The following is a 22,822-nucleotide window of genomic DNA, read 5'->3' as shown; positions in this document are numbered from 1 at the left end:
CTCTCTAGGGCTGAGGATGAATAAGAATGGAGTGGGTGGTAAGGAGGAGCGAGAACAGCACATGCAAAAGCCCTGTGGCAACCAGGGACGAGGCCAGTGCAGAGCTAGAGGAAACCAGTCAGGGTGATGCCGACTGGAAGAATAAGAGGATAAAACTGAAGACCCAGGAATGGGCGAGATCACAAGGAGGTCGTCTTTATTCTAAAAGTGACAGGCAGCCACAGATAGGTTTTGAGGGGAGTCACTATCACATCCGTATATGTAAAGCTCGCTCCAGCTTATGTGGAGAATGCATTACTAAGTATTTTCCAAACTTGTTGAATCAGAAGCATCAGAAAGAAGCATAGACTCCGATCCATCAGGTGATTCTTAGGACAGATTAAGTGGAGGAGGTCCCAGATGAGAAGGATGAGAAAGAGATCACTATGAAGGAACCCACAGGGGGGCCCCCCCGCTGACCCTAGTGACAGGCCTGTGGAAGGGGGGCCGAGGGGCTGGGAGGGATGCCAGAGGTAATTCAGAAGGTAGAAAAGACAAAGCTTGTTACCCCTCTCCGGAACCCCCTTCCTCTGCTCTCCTGTGTGTGTGTGTGTGTGTGTGTGTGTGTGTGTGTGTGGTTAGTTTGTTTGCTTTTGGCCTTCTGCAGTAGGCAGAATAATAGCTCCCCAAAGATGCTGACATCCTATCCTCAGAACCTGTGAATAGGTTACTTTATATGGTGATAGGGACTTCACAGATGTGAAGTGAAGGTCCTCGAGAGGGGAGATTATACCGCATATCCCGTTGAGTCCAATGAAATTACAAGGGTCCTTATCAGAGGGAGGTAGGAGTGTCAGAGTGGGAAAGGACATGACGATGGAAGCGCAGATCAGACAGAGAGAGATTTGAAGATGCTGGTTTTCAAGAGGGGGGCCACGAGCAACGAATGCACGTAGCCTCTAGAGAGTGGAAAAGGCAAGGAAACAGATTCTCCTCCGGAACCTCCAGAAAGAATGCAGCCCTGCCAACACCGTGACTTTAGGGCTTATGACCTCGACGACTATAAGGTCATAAATTTGTGTTGTTTTAGGCCACTATGTTTGTGGTACTTTGTTACTGCTGCAAGAGGAAAAACCTGCTAACATATTACATAAATTATTCATTTATGATGTTTGTTCATTTTTTTTTCTTTTAAATCTCTCTTCCCCTGCTAGATTGTACCCCTCCAGGGTAGGAATTTCTGTCTTGGGGCGCCTGGGTGTCTCAGTCGTTAAGCGTCTGCCTTTGGCTCAGGTCATGATCCCGGGGTCCTGGGATTGAACCCTGCATCGGGCTTCCTGCTTGGCGGGAAGCCTGCTTCTCCCTCTCCCACTCCCCCTGCTTGTGTTCCCTGTCTCACTGTGTCTCTCTCTCTGTCAAATAAATAAAATCTTTAAAAAAAAAAAGAAAGGAATTTCTGTCTTTTTTTTTTTTTTCTTTACTAAAGTATCCCAAACACCTAAAACGGGCCTGGCAAATAGCAGGTGCTGAGTAAATGTTAACACATGGATAAGCGGATAGATGTAGAAAGCGAGGGGAAGAAAAGAGTAAAAGATGATAAATCGTGGGATTTATTGGCTGGGAACCTCATGGTCATGTTCACTCACAGGGGGAATAGAGGAGGAGCAAATGAACATGGTACAGGGGTTCTGGGGGATACAGATAGGAAAATGTGAAGGGAAGTGGTTTCCTTTTGTTTTAGAAGGGTATATAAGGTGTGGGGTGCCTGGCCGTCTCAGTCAGTAGAGCGTGACTCTTGATCTCAGGGTTGTGAGTTTGAGCCCCACGTTTGGTGTAGAGATTACTTAAAAATAAAAGCTTAAAAAAAAAAGGTGACAAGGCTTATGGTTAAATAACTTGGGGGGCACCTGGGTGGCTCAGTCAGTTAAGCCGCTGACTTTTGGTTTTGACTCAGGTCATGATCTCAGGGTCGTGGGATGGAGCCCGGCCACAGGCTCCTGCTCAGCTTGGAGTTTGCTTGAGATCTTTCTCTCTCCCTCTGCCCCTCGCCCTCCCCACTAGAGCACTCTCTCTCAAAAATAAATAAATAAAATCTTCAAAAAATAATAAAAATTAAAAAATAATTTGGCTTAGGCTATTTAGCTCATGTGCTTTAAAAACATTTATTTTATTTTATTATTATTATTATTTTTTAATTTAACCTGTCCCAAGGGGAGGGAGAGGGTGGGTGGGGCAGTAATTCTGGAAAGCCAGCAGAATGTGGACCAGGCTGCTGTGGGCCCCAGGGTAGTTCAGTTTCCAAATCCTGAAGCTTTAGGATTGTGAGCCTTCCTGAGGTGATGAGTCACAATCTATTGTTGCCTCAGGCCCAATGTCACAGCAGGCAGAGTCCCTAAAAGATATTTTCAGAAGACGGTACTATGTGTGTTGAGAAGCACAACACGGGCCTCCCTCCCCAATCCTGGGGCAGCTGATAACTAGTGATCCAAAGGCTTCCCCTCCTTTCACTTCTTGGGTCTCATTCAACATGTATTGATTGCGTGCCTCTGGAACCCATCACACTGCACTAGACACTGGGAAATCTGAACCCCAAACTATACACAATCTTTTTTTTTTTTTTTTTTTTCAAGATTTTATTTATTTATTTGACAGGGAGAGACACAGCGAGAGAGGGAACACAAGCAGGGGGAGCGGGAGAGGGAGAAGCAGGCTTCCCGCCGAGCAGGGAGCCCGATGCGGGGCTCGATCCCAGGACCCTGGGATCATGACCTGAGCCAAGGCAGACGCTTAACGACTGAGCCACCCGGGCGCCCCAGCTATACACAATCTTGCCCTAAGAGGGTTTACATCCTAGTTGGGAAGACAGATGGTTCACAACGGTAAATGAAACCCAAGCATCTATGCACGGTATCGTCCCTGGTACAGTCCGGGGCGGAGGGTGGCTTACTGTGAGCGAGGTGACCTAGCAAGCAGATGCTACTCCCGATAGGTCTCTGAGGGACCGGGGCTTGTGCAAGAGGAGGAGGAAGGGCTTCCATGATTGAGAGCAAAGCGGTAACTGGCAGGAGTCCTTTGACCCGTTCAAGGAACTTCGCCTGAGGTGCAGATACGAGGTGAGAGCCTGTTTGGGGAATACAGATCGGGCTCGGGTCCACACACACCACCTCTGGGGCACCGCAACAACCCGCGGCAAACAACGCCGCCTCCACTTTTCAAATCAATCCCAGCTGGGCGCTCGAGCCTCGCCCGGCGCGCGGGCTGTGTTAGCATAGAGGCGCAGAGCTAGATCGTCACCCTCCGCGGACGCAGACATTTTGGATCCTGGCAGAAAAGCTGGCAAAGGCTGGGACCACTATCAAGTGAGGTCGCACCGCCCAAGAACGTGAGAGCAAAAGAGCTCCCGTGGGAGCGACAAAAGCAAGCAGCGGAGCGGTTCGTGAGGCTTCCCTGGGCAGAACAAGCTTTAGAAGAGTTGTCCACCGCCCTGCCCTCATCTGAGATGGCGGCTCCGGGGACGCTCTAGCCGGTGCCTCTCCGAGTCCCGAGGGGGCGGTGTCCTCGCCGCTGGCTCTGAGGCGGCCGATACGCCGGTCGCGGCGAGCGTGGGTTCCGCCCCAGCCCTTGGCGGCCTCGGGTACGAGGACCGTGAGGGTCTCGGGCCTCTCCCCTCCCGTGCCTGGCGTCTCGGCGCCTTCCCCAGCCGGACCCCGCGCCTCGCGACCGCCTGGGTCAGAGCCGCTCCGGGCGCGGGCCGGCCGTAACCGCGCCTCGGGCCGGACGATGCCCAAGAAGCTGCTGCTGCTGCCCCCGCTCTCCGCGTCCTCGACCCTCCGCGCCCCGCGAGCCCGCCCCGCCGCCCGCCCGGCCATGAACGCCGCCCGCACCGGCTACCGAGTCTTCTCGGCCAACTCCACGGCCGCCTGCACCGAGCTGGCCAAGCGCATCACCGAGTAAGGGGGCGGGGGCGGGGCCCTGACCGGGGGGTGTCCCGGCGCCCCTTCCCTCCGCGTCGCCCTGCACCCGGGTTCTGGACCGGGCCGACTCTCGCGGGTGGCCCTTCTGCAGCGGGGACGCGGTCGGCCGACTCTGACTTCTCCCCGCGCCGGGCTCCTTGCACCGCTCGCCCTCTCTCCCTCGCCCCACTCGCACTTCCCGGGCCGGGGTGGGGGGAGGCTGTCGTCAGCCCCGGGGGAAGCGCCTGGACCGGGGGGCTCTGGGCGCGGCTCCCTGTCCCACGGCGGGAGTTGACCCCGGAGACAGGTCGCCCCCACCCCCAGGTCTCCTCGGTGGGCCCGAGGCCCGCGGGTCCCGGAGCTGTGACACGCACGACCGGGCCTGGCGGCGCCAGGGGACCTGCCACACCTGGGGGACGGCGGCACTAGGGGGGCGGCTGCGAGGCCTTGCGGGTGGAAGGCGCCCCATGCCCCAATGAAGCAGAGGTGGAGGGGAGGGCAGTGAGAGCAAGGCGACTCCAGGGGAACAGATTTGTCGGAGTTAGTGGTGGAAATGATAAGTCTGATCGTATTTCCTAAGTCGACTTTAGACTCGATCATTTAAAGTCTTTGCCTCTCCGTATGTTTTTAACCCAAGGAAGCCAGTGATCTCAAGTGGCTTCTGGGGTCCGACAGCTCTGAGATGCCTTTTCGGTCTTGGCCCTTACTAGCCCTGTGGCACTGGGCAAGAGACTTGATTTTCCTGAATTTCACTGGTAAGATAAGGACGGTGCTCTCTAACTGGGCAGGAACATCGTGAGCACGAACAAAATAATGACGATAAAGCATGTAGCAGAGCAGAGGCTCACAGTGGCCCTCTGAATAATACCTCTTTTCTAGTTGGCTCTGTTGGAGAGTCCCAGAGCTCTATGTAAAGGAAGGGCCTTAGGAGCCCGTTCCAGATAAACTTGTGACAAACGCAAGGTATAAAATGAATAGCTTGTTTTTTAACATTCAAAGTCATTTTTGTATCTTAAGCGATTTACATTAGAGTTCCTCTGGGTTTTTCGGAGTTGATAAATAATTGCAAGAATCGGTTTTTAGATTCTAAATGGAAATGTGGAAGGGAAACTTTAGTCATATTTTCTCAGTAATACCTATGTTCTTTTCAGTTGGAGTTTTAAGTGAGTTCAGAAGAGTAAATCCTTTTGCAACCTACTACCTAGTTTCTGTTTCTAACCCCTGATAAATGTCTGGCTTTTTGAGGCCAACTAAAATGCTAACTTTATTTTTTATTTTTTAAAGATTTTTTATTTATTTATCTGAGAGAGAGAATGGGAGACAGAGAGCATGAGAGGGGGAGGATCAGAGGGAGAAGCAGACTCCCCGCTGAGCAGGGAGTCCGATGCGGGACTCGATCCCGGGACTCCAGGATCATGACCTGAGCCGAAGGCAGTTGCTTAACCAACTGAGCCACCCAGGCGCCCCTAAAATGCTAACTTTAAATGTAAAGCTCATATTTGTTTATTTTGGGTCAGATTTATGACAGTGACCTTGCTGAGGGAGGAGGGCACATTTAAAAGGTCAATTGTTTTTCTTTTTTTTTTTCTTTTTTTTTAAAGATTTTATTTATTTATTTGAGAGAGAGAATGAGAGAGAGCACATGAGAGGGGGGAGGGTCAGAGGGAGAAGCAGACTCCCCGCCCAGCAGGGAGCCCGATGTGGGACTCGATCCCTGGACTCCAGGATCATGACCTGAGCGGAAGGCAGTCGCTTAAGCAACTGAGCCACCCAGGCGCCCTTGCTTTTTAAATATTAGGTTCTTCCCTACCTTGTTCCAGAAATGTTTTAAATTACTGTAAATAATATTTGTAAATACTTCCTTTATCTGTTTCATATATGGAGTTTCTGAGTAAGATTTTCTTTGAAAAAAGGCCTTTACCACTAGGCAAAGTTTGAAGGTCCCTGAGGTTATGATATTTTATTTCCTGATTGCTTTTGGATCTGAACTTCCAAGGAGGAATTTTCACAAACTTTTTTGGTTATGCACTTTAATCAATAAAAAAGTTAGGTGGGTTACATTCCCAGGATGTGTATAAGTTACACGTGTGTTAGAATTAACCCCCAGTGGGGCACCTGGGTGCCTCAGTTGTTGGGCGTCTGCCTTCGGCTCAGTTCGTGGTCCTGGGATTTTGGGGTCGAGCCCCGCATCCAGCTCCCTGCTCGGCGGGAGGCCTGCTTCTCCCTCTCCCGCTCCCCCTGCTTGTATTCCCTCTTTAGCTGTGTTTCTCTCTGTCAAATAAATAAAGTCTTTAAAAAAAAAAAAAGAACCCCCAGTATCCTTCATCCAGTTTCAATTTAGCAACTTTTTGTTAATCTTATTTCATTTATTTTCCCCATCTCTCACCTTTTTTTGGCTGGAGTTTTGTTTTTTTTGTTAAGTAAGCTCTATACCCAACATGGGGCTTGAACTCATGACCAGGAGATCAAGAGTTACATGCTTACTGACTGAGCCATCCAGGCACCCTAAGGAGTATTTTTTTTTTAATTATGGTAAAATATACGTAACATAAAATGTACCATTTAACCATTTTTTATTTTTTTATTTTTTTTTATTTTAAAGGTTTTTTTTAATTTATTTGACAGAGAGAAAGACAGCCAGAGAGGGAACACAAGCAGGGGGAGTGGGAGAAGGAGAAGCAGGCTTCCGGAGGAGCAGGGAGCCTGATGCGGGGCTCGATCCCAAGACCCTGGGATCATGACCTGAGCCGACGGCAGACGCTTAACGACTGAGCCACCCAGGTGCCCCCCATTTAACCATTTTTAAGTGTATAATTCAGTGGCATTAAGTACATCTACAGTGTATAACTGTCACCAAGATCCGTTTCCAGAACTTTTTCATTATGCCAAACAGAAACTCCATATCCAACTAACTCCCCAATCCCTTCCCTCCCAGTCCCTGGTAATTTCTGTTCTACTTTCTGTGTCTGAATTTGCCTATTTCTAAGTACCTCTTATAAATGGAATCATGCAATATTTGTCTTTTGTGTCTGACTTAGAATAATAATTTTTTCAGGGTTCATATTATAGCATGTATCAGAATTTCATTCCTTTTTAAGGCTGAATAGTATTCCATTGTAGACCTGACTGGAATAAGTTTATTTTTTTATTTATACTATGCACACTACTTGTTAATTGTTTATTTATCAAGAGAAACTATTTCATACCCCAGGATTCATGTTTCATAGTTGGGGAACACAGGTCAGTGACAGACTTCATGGAACGCAACCCAAAGAAATTCTTTATGTTCCGGGGCGCCTGGGTGGCTCAGTCGTTAAGCGTCTGCCTTCGGCTCAGGTCATGATCCCAGGGTCTTGGGATCGAGCCCTGCATCGGGCCCCCTGCTCAGCGGGAAGCCTGCTTCTCCCTCTCCCACTCCCCCTGCTTGTGTTCCCTCTCTGGCTGTGTCTCTCTCTCTCTGTCAAATAAATAAAATAAAATCTTAAAAAAAAAAAAAGAAATTCTTTATGTTCCAACATCACTTTGCACTCTGAAAGATACCAGCCTTCTTCATCTCAAAATCGATCATGGAATCGTAATTTCTGTAGAAATCTATGTATGTCTCCTTTCTTGGTTCAGCCATAGCAGACTTGAGAAAAAGCTGCTCCCCGCCGGGGTACAAGAACGCTCCACGGTCTGAAACGGCGGACACTTGGCCAGAAGGCCTTGCATCTGAGGTGTTATCAAAGCCCTGAAAGCCGTGGTCGTCCCTCTCAATACAAACCTCAAACCCCATGTCCTTGCTCACTGCTCCACGGCATACCTGGCTGGAGTATTTCTAAACAGATTCCATCCCCGCGTCATAATATTTCACTCGTCAAAGTGGTAATGCTAGGGGCGCCTGGGTGGCTCAGTTGATTAAACAACTGCCTTCGGCTCAGGTCATGATCCTGGAGTCCCGGGATCGAGTCCCACATCAGGCTCCCTGCTCAGCTGGGGGGTCTGCTTCTCCCTCTGACCCCCTTCCCTCTCGTGCACTCTGTCTCTCATTCTCTCTCAAATAAATAAATAAAATCTTTAAAAAAAAAAAAAAAGTGGTAATGCTAGCTGATAATTAAAAAAAATGACCACAGGGGCGCCTGGCTGGCTCAGTCGGTAGATCATGCAGCTCTTGATCTCCAGGTCGTGAGTTTAAGCCCCACGTTGGGTGTAGAGCTCACTTAAAAATAAAATCTTTGATGCCGTTAATTCCTTAATATCATTTTTTTTTTTTTTAAAGATTTTATTTATTTATTTGAGAGAGAGAGAATGAGAGAGAGCACATGAGAGGGGGGAGGGTCAGAGGGAGAAGCAGACTCCCTGCAGAGCAGGGAGCCCGATGCGGGACTCGATCCATGGACTCCAGGATCATGACCTGAGCCGAAGGCAGTCGCTTAATCAACTGAGCCACCCAGGCGCCCAATTCCTTAATATCATTTAATATTGATCCTTGTTCATATTTCCCGCACTCTCTCAAAAAAGGCTTTTTATACTTGGTTTGTTCTAATCAGGATCCAAACAAGATTCACACCGCATTTGGTTAATGTCTATATACTTCTATATATACTCTATAAAGTCTATATATATGAAGTATATATTTATATACTCTATAAAGTCTATATGCTTTTGACAGTTGAGGCCTTTACCTCTGGCTTGTGGTTTTGCAACTAGTGCTAATAACCAGGCGTTTGTGTGGGAATGATTTTGCAAGACCGGTATGATTCAGAAAACAATGAACTGGACATGAAACTTTGGCCGCAGACCCCGGTAGAGGAGGGTGTCACAAAGTGGTGGGCGCTTGAAGCTGCTTGTGGAGGGGTAGTAGATGTGTAGTTCTTAATGCGTTAAACTTTCTGAACTTTCTGGTTTTTTGGGAAAGAATGCTGGTCTAGTTATTTTAGCCTTTTTGTTAAACTACGCATATGAACTGGAGGGTTTTTTTTAAAGAGCATTCTTAATTGCCTTTTCCCCCCCCATAGGCGTCTTGGTGCTGAATTGGGGAAATCTGTGGTCTATCAAGAGACCAATGGAGGTGAGTTAAAATGATTTCTTAAACATCCTTTGTTCTCTGTTTAGTCAACAGATATGTTTTTAAAAGGCAGATATTACGTGCAACACAAAAACATTTTTCTCTTTAACATCAGGTCTAAGCCATTACGCTCTACTTCCCTCCAAGTCTTGATTTCTTTCTTTGTTCTCTTTCTTTGTTCTCTTTCTTAGTCTCCTTCCCCTCTTCCCAAGATAATGCAAGTGTCCTGTCATTTTACAATGAAAAAAGGAGAGATGTAGAGAATATGTTTTTTTCTTCTATATTGGGCTACATTTGATAAATACCTTTTACATTTATCTGTCTCATTAGGTCATCAACTGGTATCAAGAGCAGTCTGTTACCAGGTAGTAATGACTTATTGAAAAACCATCTTTGAGTTCTTTCATCCGCAAATTTTGCTCTCAGGTCTCTTGTAGACTCTCATCCTGGGTTGATAACCCATTTTTGCTGCCGTCTGCATTTCTGTGGAAAATTGTAACATTAAATGATAATGCTTGAAAGCCCTTTGTTGATGGCCAGTGTCCTAGGAAATGCTGCATCATCAGTCTCCCTAGTGGGGCCACATACTTCAGACTATAATGCCCTGCGGAGACAAGTTAATATAAAATAATTTGGAGCTATTTTTGCAAAGTTGAAACCTAGGTTTATGACCCTGTGCTTCCTTTTTTCTCTCTAAGGTATTAACTATCTCTGATAAATTACTAAGACATAATGATGTTCAGGGATCTAAAAAAACAAGGTATTTGAAAAGGGAAAGGTAACTTAATGGATAGTTTAGTGGAAAGCACTTAACACCCAGGATGTTATAAGTTCCATGTGTGTTATAATTAGCCCCTAGATATCCTTCAGCCAGCTTCCACACTTAGTAACTTTTTTTTAAGTTTTATTTAAGTAATCTCTACAACCCATATGGGGTTTGAACTCAGGACCCCAAGATCAAGAGTTCCATGCTCCTCTGACAGAGCCAGCCAGGCGTCCCCATACTTAGTAACTTTCTACTTGGTGACTAGAAACTTTAGCTACTGCCAAGACAGGAGATGTTGGTATTTAAAAACCTAAAGGTGGGGGCACCTGGGTGGCTCAGTCCATCAAGTGTCCGACTCGATTTCTGCTCAGATCATGATCTCAGGGTGGTGAGATTCAGCCCCGAGTCGTGCTCAGTGGGTGGGATCTGCTTGAGATTCTCTCTTCCTCTCCCTCTGCCCCTCCTCCTGCCCTCTCTCTCTTCTCTCTCTCTCAAATAAATCTTTAAAAACAAAAAACCCCTAATGGTGAATGCAGATAGGTGAGCTAGTCTATTTAGCAATAACGATCTTAATTTATGGTGATGGCATTTGGGAATCTCCTGAAAATAAGCACCAGAGGAGGAGAAGATGGTTTAATGAAGACTTTTATCAGGATGCCTGGGTGGCTCAGTCAGTTAAGCCTCCGACTTTTGGTTTTGGCTCAGCTCATGATCTCGGGGTTCTGGGATTGAACCTGCCTCAGGCTTTGTGCTCAGCTAGGGGCCTTCTTGAGATTCTTTCTCTTCTCTCCCTGCTTGCACACTCTCTCTCTCTCAAATAAATAAATAAATCTTTAAAACATCTTTAAAAAAATGAAGACCTTTTTCTCCATCCTTCCATCACTGTTCTAGGCCTCTTCTCCCTTCCTCCCTCTCCTTCCCTCTCCTCCCCTCTCCTTCTCTCCCTCTCTCTGGCTGTTACAGTAGCTTGTTAACAGGCCTTCTTGCCTCCATTTTCAGTCTCCCTAGGCCATTCTACTCACCTCCACCAAGGTGTTTCCAAAATGCAAATGTTTTTGACTTATCACTGCTGAAATCCTGCAGGCTAGAGTCCAGTCTCCTTAGCATCCACACAGGGCCCTTTGGGATCTGAGCTCTGCCCTCACTGCTTATCATCCATCCTGTCTGACATGTGTGCTGTGACTCACGAATACACCTTCAGTCTGTCGGCTTCTCACACCTCCGCTGCCGCCCTCCGGTCTGGACCACTGTCCTTGCTTGCCGGGACTCCTGCAGAACCAACTAGGGTAGCCTTCCTGTGCCACTGTCGCCCTCCAGCTTTCTTCACACAGCAGTCAGAGATCACACCCCCTCCCATCCTCAACTCCTCCCCCAGTGGCTCTCCTGTCACCCTTAGAATGAAGTCCAGACTCCTGCATGGTCTGGCCCCCGCTGGCTACCTGACCTCTCTCTCCTCCTCATTCACTGCGTTTTCCAAGCGGGTAACTGGCTAGCCCTCCGCGTGGCACACTCTGCCCCCATATCTCTGCATGTTCCGTGCTCCCTCCCTTGGTACACGTTCCAGCTTGCGGTGAGGCCATCGTTCCCAGCCCTATTATTCTCTCTCCTGGTCTTTTTCTTTTTTTTAAGATTTATTTATTAGGGGCGCCTGGGTGGCTCAGTCGTTAAGCGTCTGCCTTCGGCTCGGGTCATGATCCCAGGGTCCTGGGATCGAGCCCCGCATCGGGCTCCCTGCTCCGCAGGAAGCCTGCTTCTCCCTCTCCCACTCCCCCTGCTTGTGTTCCCTCTCTCGCTGTGTCTCTCTGTCAAATAAATAAATAAAATCTTAAAAAAAAAAAAATAAGATTTATTTATTAGAGAGAGTGTGCACGAATGGAGTGAGGGGCAGAAGGAGAGAATCCTCAAGCAGACTCCCCACCGAGCAGGAACCCCGATGTAGGGCTCGATCCCACGACCCATGAGATCACCACTGAGCTGACACCAAGAGTCAGACGTTCAACCAGCTGAGCCACCCAGGCGCCCCTCTTTTTGTTTTTGTTTTTTTTTTTTAAGTAGGCTCCACACCCAATATTGGGCTTGAACTCTTAATCCTGAAATCAAGAGTTGCCTACTCTCCCAACTGAGCCAGCCAGGTACCCCATCTCTTGGTCTTTTTCTGGCACATTGGCCTGAAGAGTCTGCCAGCCTTTGGCATTGCGTTGTCTCTCCTGGGTCGGTCTTCATCCACTTGGTCCGGGTCCTCCACTTTGGGACCCCAAGGACAGGGCCTGACATAGAGGAGGCCTTGGCATTTGTTGAAAGAAGGATGTGAACCTTTGACCTCCTTATTTGCTGTAGACGTTTCCCCAAGCCTCTCGTCTTTATTTTGGTGTTGGATTTTCTTTTTTGAACCTTGAGATTTTCTGTGGACCGGTTGGTGTTACTTTTGCCTTTTGGCATATTTTTGGCTTATTTTCCCTTTAGCTTCACATTTTTTGTATACGTGTCATTCTGAGATCTCTTGAGAATTTATTTTGGTGCACTAGATGAAGTGTTGGTTTAGATTCATCTCTACTCCCTCCAACTGCTGCCTAATTATTGTATCATGAAGTGCTTTTCTTAAACAATAGAACTTTTTTATTTTTCAGAAACAAGAGTTGAAATAAAAGAGTCTGTTCGTGGCCAAGATATTTTCATTATACAGACAATACCCAGGTAAGAGTCAGCACTACTTTATGTATCCCTTTTCCTCTAAAAATCTTAGTGATGCAAGTCACTATGTTATCATATAAACAATTGAGTTTTCTTTCACTATAAATGTGTTTGCATGTTCAACTGAATGCTTACCAAAATCCAGTTGTAGGCTTTTAACATTCCTACCCTGTTTGTCACATTGTACTATGGATCTTCCTCTCCAAGCTTAAACCACTCAAGGGGAGAAATACCTTCCTTACCTCCATATGCACTGAACCTAGTCCATGTCTGCTCCTCTCTGCTAAAAAGCTTTTTGTTGTTAAATATAATGCATAACTGCTGCCGATTTGTACCCATCAAGACAGTTTTTCACTTTATTTATTTATGTTCAGTTAGTCAGCATATAGTACATTATTAGCTTTTGATTGCACTGTATTTTTCTTTTTTTTTTGCACAGTGGCCCATTTCTAGCTGTCTATTGTAGATAGCATCTGCCACCCCTTCCCTTAGGGGAAATCCTAGCCTACCTGAGGGTGACCTTCCCTGTGGGATTATCTCCTCTCATCCCCTCCCAGGGAATGGGGTAGTTAGGCTATGTGTGTCTTTGAAAAATGCAGACCTTCATGTCTTGGTTAATTTAGATTCCTGAGACTGTCAGTAATAAGAATGGCGCTGAACACCAGCAGTGTGCACCCACTTACATGTATCATCTTTCATCCTTAAACCACATCGGGCTTGGAAGCTATTCTGAGCCTCAGTGACAATGTGACTTGTAATAAGAAACATATTTGGGGGAACCTGGCTGGCTCAGTCGGTAGAGCATGATCGCAAGGTTGTGAGTTTGATCCCCACTTTGGGTGTGGAGCCTACTTAAACTGTAAATAATTAATTAATTAATTAATTATTTTTTAAAAGATTTTATTTATTTATTTGAGAGAGAGAGAATGAGAGACAGAGAGCACGAGCGGGAAGAGGGTCAGAGGGAGAAGCAGACCCCCCGCTGAGCAGGGAGCCCGATGTGGGACTCGATCCCGGGACTCCGGGATCATGACCTGAGCCGAAGGCAGTCGCTTAACCAACTGAGCCACCCAGGCGCCCATTTAATTAATTAATTTAAAGAGACGACTGGGTGGCTCAGTCGTTAAGCATCTGCCTTTTGCTCGGTTCATGGTCCCAGGGTCCTGGGATCAAGCCCCGAATCGGGCTCCCTGCTCAGTGGGAGGCCTGCTTCTCCCTCCCCCGCTCCCCCTGCTTGTGTTCCCTCTCTCGCTGTGTCTCTGTCAAATAAGTAAATAAAATCTTTCATTAAAAATAAATAAAAAAGAGAGAAAGAAATATATATTTGGTCTTCCTTTCCTGGTGCTGAGTTCCTAAAACCCTTGGAATTTCCTAAGGGATAAGAGCAATAAAGGTGTCTTTTGTATTTAACAAGCCCCCTTTCAACCACACCTGAGGTGGTTTTTGGAAAGCACCTAGATAAGCTGAGATGGGGGTTTTCGCCAGGGGACCCAACAGCCCCTCCCTTCCCTGGGGGGTGGGGTGAGCCAGTCATCAGTAGCCAGTACAGAGGTGCGTGCAGCAGAAACCTGCACGCGTCCTCTTTGTCTGCGGTGATCAGAAGATTCCAGGAAACGAACTTGCTGCGTGCGAGGATCCGGCCTTTGTAGTGTTGGTAGATGGGGCGCAGTGTTGGTGGCTGCTCCTCTGTCGCCCTCTAGTCCTCCCGCAATTTGGGTTTTGTGCTGGTTGCCTCCTGGTCATGGCGTTCTTCTTGCCTAGTGCTCTGCTTGATGCTGCACCTTGGAAAGGAGGAGAAGACCTGTGGGTCTTTGCCGGGAGTAAAATGCTGCGTAGTGAGGGCCCTGGGACACCCCTCGAGGCTGCCCTCTGGTGTTGTGCTTGTCACCCTGGCTTTTGTCCTTGGCGAAGGGTAAGGCTGCATTGTCCTCATTGCCGTTGCTGTGGCCGCCGCCCCAATAGCTCTGGTGCTGGGGCTCACCTTCCGAAACCACTCAGAGCTTGCAGCCTATTTCTTGTGACCACTCCAGTCAAGGTACATTTTTGATTGCTGAGGGTGGAATTTAATTATTTGGAAATGGCAAAAAGCCATTCAGAAGGAAGTGATTTTGTTGCATGAGTGAAATGTGTGACACTCGAGGAGCTTTCAGTTATACTGAGCAAGGAAAGTAAAATGGATATGAAGCTTACCAAGTGTTTCTTGAAGTACAATTTCCCTGTTTATGTTACAAGCTCCAGTGTGTTGGTGTAACGTAAGAAGGGTCACTAAAAGCACATTTACAACTTATTTGTTGCAGATGATTAATTCTTGGGGTCGGGGGTGGGGGACATCCTACCCCATCATCGTGTCGTCGTGACTTCCATCTATGGTGTTGGCCTCGCTTTGCAGTTCCGCTCTGTTCAGTTGATGTATATAGACCATGTCTGTTTTCTTACATTTGTCTTTGTCTATCAAAAATGACAGAGCAGTAAGGGTGGAATTTAATATAGGATGTGCTTATCTTAGGGGAAAGAAAAACGAGTCAGTTGGTAAACAATTAAGATTGTCCTACTTAGATACAAAGGCCACAAGAACTAGCCAGGATGTACTTGGAACAGTCTTAGGGAACAGATAAACAAAGTAGAGGCTGCCAGCCAACTTTTCTTCACCCTGCTAGCTCACAGATTAACTGCCTGGTGTCCAGTTTGTCTAGTGTCTGGCAGTGAATGGGGAAAGCCAATGTGACAAAGGCTCTTTTGTCGCCTTCCTGACCAAAGGGGTGGGGCATGGGAGGCTTTCCTTAGCCTTGGGCTGGAGGATGTTGAATCCCTTGGCATAGGTCATTAGGAAAAGGAACAAGTAGAAAATGAAACCTCATGGCAGAAATTAGTAATTAATGGAAGGAAAGTTACGCTGAAATCAAGGCCCTTCCGAAATTGTTCATCTTGTTAAGTTAACATCTTACTATCTGGGCCCACCTTGTGGTGTGCTATGGAAACCTCATTGTAGCCTATGTTTGTGTGTTATAAATGCTGTCACAAGGCCAGCTAAAAGCCCACCACCTGGACAGATACTCTTCCAGAATCTATTAAATTAACTTCAACTCTGAGTATATTGTTGCATTGACATCTGACGTAAGAAACCACGGCCAGGGGGCGCCTGGGTGGCTCAGTCGTTAAGCGTCTGCCTCGGCTCAGGTCTGGGATCGAGCCCCACATGGGGCTCCCTGCTCCGCGGGGAGCCTGCTTCTCCCTCTCCCTCTCCCCCTGCTTGTGTTCCCTCTCACGCTGTCTCTCTCTGTCAAATGAATAAATAAAATCTTAAAAAAAAAAAAAAGAAGCCACGGGCGGTGGAGCTTTTATGCTGCCACACGCTATCACACCAGTGGAAGGTTAAGAAAGCTCTGATTGGGTATTTCTAACATTGACCGACAGTCTGTATGCAGAAGAGGATTTCGGCTCTAGTGTATATGATGCCCGGTGTTCGGTCTAGATGTGGACTCCTGAGTAATTTACACACTGTCCTTCAAGGACTGTGTAGCCTTCCAGCTGAACATTCAGAACCCACAAGGCATCAGTTTAGGTGATGTGATGGGGGAAGGGACGCTCTCCCCGCTGTGGAATCAAGTATGAAAGCCTTTGGGAGGCAGAATATTGAGTTAGATGTGCTCCTTCTTGGGACAGATGATTACCACAAGGGTGGTCCAGTGTGGGTGTCTGGCATTTTCTTGAGATGTCATCAGCCTTGTTTGCCATTTTATCTTCACCACCTAACACTGTGCCTGATTCATGTTGCTCAATAAATATTTGTTGAAGGTATGAATGAACTAACATTGACCAAGTATAATGAATTCCCAAGTACCTTGAAAGTGTTTGGTAAGTGTTTTGTCCTGATTTTACCAAAAGATTGTGTGTCCTCTAACCTTTTGATGCCAGACTTGGGACATTATTAATTTGGGAGGATGAGGAGGAAAATGCTCCAATATATTTCAGAGGAAGGAAACAACTGGAAAATAGTGTAACCTGTCAGCAATCCGAAAGGAATGTTGTAGTTGTCTTGAAGTCAAATCCCGAATCAATCATATCTACCCTCTGGGAGAAACGCTTTTATGACAGAACTCTGAAATACTTACAAAAAATCCAAATTACAAAGGTGAGGTTGGGAGTTCTCTAAGTTGAATGTGGACGTGGAAAACACCGTCAGAGGACAAGGATGTCTCAGTGTCTCACTCCCAGATGTACTAAGGATGGGCGCCCTTGGAGAGAGAGGCAAACAAACTGGGAGACTGGGAGGATATGGTCTCTCTGTCCTTCAGGCTAAAAAGCAATCTCGTGATAAATATTTCATTTAACTACTTAAGCATTATGAAGTCTCTGCTATGTTGATGGCAAGCTTTCCATTTTGCTCCAAATGAGGGCAGCCTCACTGCTATGTATCGACAATTCAAGAACTGACACCTGAGAGTCTCCTCACATAGAAACTACATGGGAAATGATCCTCTTTCTCAGGAAGGCAAGGGAGATACACTCCTGACCCAAAAGAGGGGGTGTTTGAGGACTCTTGGATAATCCAAGGAGGAGTGGGAAGAGGCTAGAGAGGGAAGGTTGAGCATTGGAAGAGTATCCGAAGGACTTCAAGACTCTCACCATTTTTTTTTTCCTGTCTTTCGAGGATAGGGGAAAGTGATCTGAACTGGGTTACGAGGCCCCCGGGCAGGGTACCTCACCGCAGCCATTGAGCTCACTTCCCTGGCTGTGAGAGTCTGTTCCAAGCTCAGGCTGAGGCATCTGCCAGGCCCCGTCCCCAAGGGCAGGTCCACTGCATCTCCTACCCATTCCGCCCTCAGGAGCAACGAGCTGCATTCTCTGAAAACTCACCTTTTTTGAAACTCAGGGAGGATCCTATTAGGGCCACTTTTGGCTCTAGTCCCAGACCTTTCCAGGCAACGTGGGGTAAAGTGACACAAGGCACTCAGCTCATGAGGGCCCCACTGATGAGCTTCCCTCCACCCTAAGGTTCTCGCCTTTTTTAAGGGCAGAGCCCACCTTAGACTCGATCAGTCATGGCAAGGGGTAGCAATCCTTAAAATCAGAAGTAGCCTTTCCTTTGAATATCTTCCAGATTCATATTTCTTTCTTTGTCTCTCTGGGTAATCTTTTTCGGGCATCTGTGTATCTTTAGAAAAAAGGAATGAGGAGATTTTTGAAAACTTAGATCCAAGACCTCCCCATCCTCCCCCCTACCCTCTACCCTGTGAAGAAGAAAGAGAACAAATCCTTTCTGGCCCTGGCAGCTCAACAGCAGGGCAGTGGGTTTCCCTTGGCATCCATAGGAAGCGAGGGGCTGGTGTGCTGGCCTGAGCCTACGGTCCCTGGGACGGTGCCACAGGTGTTGGCTCGCCCTGGCCGGCAGCTGGCATCTGCTTCATGTGCCACCCCAGTGACCATGTCACCGACAGAAGATCCAGGCAAAGGTGCGCGTGGATAACTGGGCACTGGATTTACGTAACTGCAGATGCAAACCACGGCTCAAAAGAAGAGCTAATAAGCTTTCCCCTGGATTGGTGAGGTGCCGTCATCAGCTAGTGTGATGACAAAATGTCCATGATGCCCATCTTGGCAGCCCAGGTTAAAATGCTGCCGTTTCAATGAACCTGACCCCAAAATACAAATTTTTCCTGTTTCAGAGATGTGAATACAGCTGTGATGGAGCTGCTGATCATGGCCTACGCACTGAAGACTGCCTGTGCCAGGAACATTATCGGAGTCATCCCTTACTTCCCCTACAGCAAGCAAAGCAAGATGAGGAAGAGGGGTTCCATTGTGTGCAAGCTCCTGGCATCCATGCTGGCGAAAGCAGGTGAGTGTGGACACAGGCCCCGGGGTTCCCGCCCTGTCATTTAGGACTCTGTGCACGAGATTAGGCCCTACCTCAGAGAGCTAATGTGGGACCTCTGTTTTCTTTAAGTGTTGTTCACTAATTCCTTTCTTCCTGTTTACTTTTGGTAGTTCTGGTTAGGGATATGTGAGCCGAGGTATAAACTCTTAGTTTTCCTTTCCTCTTTGTCTTACTTGACAGTGACGTTGTCCCTTCTCTAATCCTGGGCTTTCTCACCATTCTGTGCCATCTCATCTTCTCATGAAAACTAGCTGCGATCCTGGAGTCTGTATGGGATCTTTTGAGCTGCAGGTGTAGATTTACCTATTTGCCTTGGTTATTAGCTAGATTCTATTTATGTACGTAATATTAAAACTGGGTTTTTCTTTTACTGCTTCTCCAGTTTATATAATCCTCCTTTTCCTCCCTCTCTGACCGTCTTTCTGTATAGCAGCCCATTCTCATTGCTTTTATTCTGTGTTTTTATAGCGGTAACATACTTTCTGGCCTATGAGCCAAATGTAATAACACTTGATAGCAGTTGGGATTTTATTTGCCTGGCATGTTTACTTAAAAACTCTAATATACATTCAAGTCCTGAGAAACATTTGGATTCCATTTTTTCTAAAAATGTGTAGTGTTTGGGGAGGAACGGGTAATACTGGTTCTTTGTTCTAGAATGGTTGCAGTGACCTTTGTCCATATGCAATGTTTTTATATATGTACCTTTTATTTGTTCAGCACGACTGATTATAAGAGTATGTCTTTATTGTTGTTCTATGAGAGTACTCCTTCACTCATTCTTTTATGACGTTTACAAATTGTTCCAAACTCTTCGATACGGATTTTTCTTCTAATACGTCTATTACTTTGCTTTTGTGTTCTTATTCCTTCTGCTCCAGCCACAGGCCTTTAACATTTCTTCCTAGATTCTTTAATCAAGGCCTTACTATTGTTTACATCCATTACTTCTTCAGTGTTTATTAATTCCATATTAATATTTTTGCTTCTGCCTGATTTTTCTTAATTTTCAGGACTAAGCTAGTTATGATAGTAGGGGAGAGCACTTTTTTCTCTGCTTTAGCTCTCTGTCCATGTGGAAGGTTATAGGCTCTTTTACCTGAGGCTTGACAACATTCTTTAGTTCATTAAGTGTTGTTAAGGTTACCAATGAAGTCTGTAACTAATGTGCTTGTTCACAATATATTCCCTGCTTTCAATCTTCGGTTAGGAAACAGGAGTGGGCGTCTAATTTGTGTCCACTGTAGCCATTAACTTGTAGGGGTGAACTTTGTAATTTTTTGTTTTAAAATTTCAGGTTTAACTCACATTATCACTATGGATCTTCATCAAAAGGAAATACAAGGCTTTTTCAGCTTTCCCGTGGACAACCTTAGAGCCTCACCTTTCCTGCTTCAGTATATCCAGGAAGAAGTGAGGAGCCACCAGCAAACACCCCATTGTCCTCAAAAGAGACCCTATGTAGTTTTTTTCCGGTATCAGATTTCAATATTGAAAGGCACATCAGATGATCTTTCCCTTAAGTCTCAATGCCTGAGGCAGCCAGATAGGGTCAGCATGTAGGCATGGAGGATCATTTTTTTAAAGCCATTAAAAATGGATTTCCTTCTAAGTATCTTTAGCAATTTGCTTATGTTTTCTTAAATGAAGGTGTTAAGAAGTAATTATTTTTTATCTTCTTGAAGTAGCAGTACTTTTGCAATGATGTTAATTGTTAAGTGTTAAATTTTAAACGTGTCCATGAAATTCTAGTGTTATTTGCTTGCTAGTATGGATCATTGTTATGAGAGGAAAAAGTGTCATACCAGCACCCAGGTGTTAGTTTGTGATAACTTCTCAGTATTTTCTTATTTTTCCTTCAAATCTAGATTCCGAATTACAGGAATGCAGTCATTGTGGCTAAGTCTCCTGATGCTGCCAAAAGGTAAGGAAGTTGGACATTCATAAAAATTCCTTTCGGGAGCTTCTCAAGTCAAAATGAGCTGTTTTGGAACTCAGGGTCTGTTGTCACATTGCCTGGAAAAACTCATTGACTCCAGCTTCCCCCATGTTATTGTCCTGTTCCCCACCAGGGCTTTATCGCCATTCTCCAAACAATACAAGGCGGTCCCTGAGTTCCTCGGTTTTCCTGTGGGAGAAAAGGAAGTTCTTCCTTCAGGTTCTCAGGAAAAGGACAGCGGAGGTCTATGAGCGTTTTTTAGGCAGTAGTTTTTTAAGAGACCTTTTTGAACAAAGTTCCATCTTCTGAAGATCAGTGTTACAATATTGGACAAAGGGTAGAACCGAAATTATCTAGAATCAGATGCTGGCCCACGTCTGCTGTGCCTCACTGTTCCTCTTGAGGCATTTACATTCTGGTCTGGGCCTCATCTTCTGATTTGTCTAAATCATTTGCGTGTCCCTAAAAGTTTGAATAATGTTTTCATTTGATGATTAATAGTGATGAGATGGCAACACTTGGGTTTTCTTCCTGTGAATTTCCCCGTTTCTTGTCTTTCTCGTAGGGCCCAGTCATACGCTGAGAGACTCCGTCTGGGGTTAGCTGTGATCCACGGTGAAGCCCAGTGTACAGAGCTGGACATGGATGACGGTCGCCATTCTCCCCCGATGGTCAAAAATGCTACTGTCCATCCGGGTCTGGAGTTGCCGTGTAAGATGAGCTCTATTATTTCACTTGCAAATTGAAGAAAGTTTTGAGTAATATGAATGGCTAGGAGTTAATACATATATGGCTGTATGCTATTTTTTTTTGTTTTGTTTTGTTTTGTTTTGTTTTTAAAGATTTTTTTTTAATTTTTAAATTTTAATTTAAAAAAAAATTTTTTTTTTTTTTTTAAGATTTTATTTATTTGAGAGAGAGAGAATGAGAGACAGAGAACATAAGAGAGAGGAGGGTCAGAGGGAGAAGCAGACTCCTTGCTGAGCAGGGAGCCCGATGTGGGACTCGATCCCGGGACTCCAGGATCATGACCTGAGCCGAAGGCAGTCGCTTAACCAACTGAGCCACCCAGGTGCCCCTAAATTTTAATTTTTTAAAAGATTTTTATTTATTTATTAGAGAGAACACTGAGCTGGGAGGAGCGGGAGAAGCAGGTTCCCCTCGAGCAAGGAGCTCCACGCAGGGCTTGATCCCAGGATCCTGGGATCATGACCTGAGCTGAAGGCGGATGCTTAACCGACTGAGCCACCCAGGCTCCCCTAAAGATTTTTATTTTTAAGTTATCTCTATACCCAACATGGGGCTTGAACTTACAGCCCTGAGATCAGGAGTCACATGCCCTTCCGACTGAGCCAGCCAGGCACCCCATCTTGGTTTTTTTAGATAATTGAATGGTATTACATTGATTTCCCCTTTTGTAAAAGGAGGTGGCATTACATTCACAGACTGTGTAAGGACAATTGAACTAATCTGGGTAGCACTTAGCATTCAGAGAGTATGAACTAATTTTAGCTTTAGTGAAAAAATTGTAGGTGTGAAATCTTAAGCTTTTATATTTTGGTAAGGTGGGCGATAGCAACCGTTGATTATACACCAGGCTTTGGTGATCCAGGTAACTTCTAACACTTATTTTAGTAATACAACCCTTTGACCTGATCCCTAAGTTGTTATTTTTTTTATTTTTTTTTTAAAGATTTTATTTATTTATTTGAGGGGGGGGAGGGGCAGAGGGAAAGGGAGAAGCAGACTCCCCGCTGAGCAGGGACCCCCAATGTGGGGCTCGATCCTGGGACTGAGATCATGACCTGAGCTGAAGGCAGATGCTTCACCGACTGAGCCACCCAGGTGCCCCCTGACTAAATTGTTATTAATCCAGCAGTGTGGAGGCTATTTATTTCCATGGATTTTGAGTGGTAATAACTGGCATTCTATACCGGAAGATAACAGTATATTTTTTAGAGGAAGGAGATTATTTCTTTTTAAAATCTGTATCTATTTGCCATAGCTCAGAAACATACAGAGATTAATGGGGGGGGGCAGGGAATACCAGAATGGTTATACCCCAGACAGGCTACTTCAGACAGGCTCCTGTCTAAGGTGTAAACTTTGGAGGTTTTTTATACAAGAGAAACAAGTAATAAACTCTTTTAATTTGAATTTTTGGTATTGCAGCATTTTATTTTATCTGAGGATTTCATAATTAAAGTTCTTGACTAGGCAATATATTCCCATATTTCAAAATTTAAGAAGTATGAAATTCTTTATAGTAAAAAACTTTGCTACCCCACCTAAACTTTTCTTTCCCCCTGCCCCCCAGCCAGCTACTCTGATACCCAGTGTAGTTGGTCTCTTATATCCATTCAGAGGCTCTATGCATATGCAGGCAAATAATGTATTTCTCTTTGTCTCATTTTCACAGAGCAGGAGTATATTAAACCACATTGTTTTACCCCTTGCTTTTCTCATTCAAGAGCTCCTTCCCCATCAGTCTGTACAGCTCTCTCGGTCTTTTACAGTTTCATGAGTATTCTATTCTATGGATAGACAAAAATTTTCTTAATCAGTCCCC

The 22,822-nt window shown here is 45.8% G+C and overlaps 1 protein-coding gene across 4 annotated transcripts in view; it reads left to right on the top strand.

Annotated features, from left to right (window-relative positions):
- The first annotated feature begins 3,027 nt into the window (after positions 1-3,027).
- Positions 3,028-22,822, top strand: part of PRPSAP1 (phosphoribosyl pyrophosphate synthetase associated protein 1) — a 28,781-nt gene continuing 8,986 nt past the window's right edge. The window contains exons 1-7 of one of the 4 annotated variants that reach the window (XM_078066135.1): positions 3,028-3,092; positions 8,930-8,982; positions 12,373-12,439; positions 18,103-18,275; positions 19,612-19,727; positions 20,183-20,238; positions 20,819-20,964. In XM_078066135.1, the coding sequence (XP_077922261.1) occupies positions 18,122-18,275; positions 19,612-19,727; positions 20,183-20,238; positions 20,819-20,964 (472 nt within the window). In that variant the 5' untranslated portion in view covers positions 3,028-3,092; positions 8,930-8,982; positions 12,373-12,439; positions 18,103-18,121. Of the gene's footprint in view, positions 3,093-3,250; positions 3,930-8,929; positions 8,983-12,372; positions 12,440-14,366; positions 14,472-18,102; positions 18,276-19,611; positions 19,728-20,182; positions 20,239-20,818; positions 20,965-22,822 lie in introns of those variants that run through there. The other 3 variants (XM_036088639.2, XM_036088640.2, XM_078066136.1) reach the window with 3 other exon arrangements.

This window comes from Halichoerus grypus, chromosome 2 (genome assembly GCF_964656455.1).
Source record: "Halichoerus grypus chromosome 2, mHalGry1.hap1.1, whole genome shotgun sequence".
In the NCBI taxonomy this organism is placed as follows: Eukaryota; Metazoa; Chordata; class Mammalia; order Carnivora; family Phocidae; genus Halichoerus; species Halichoerus grypus.
The sequence above is the reverse complement of the archived record's forward strand: the minus strand, read 5'-3'. Positions and strand labels throughout refer to the sequence as shown.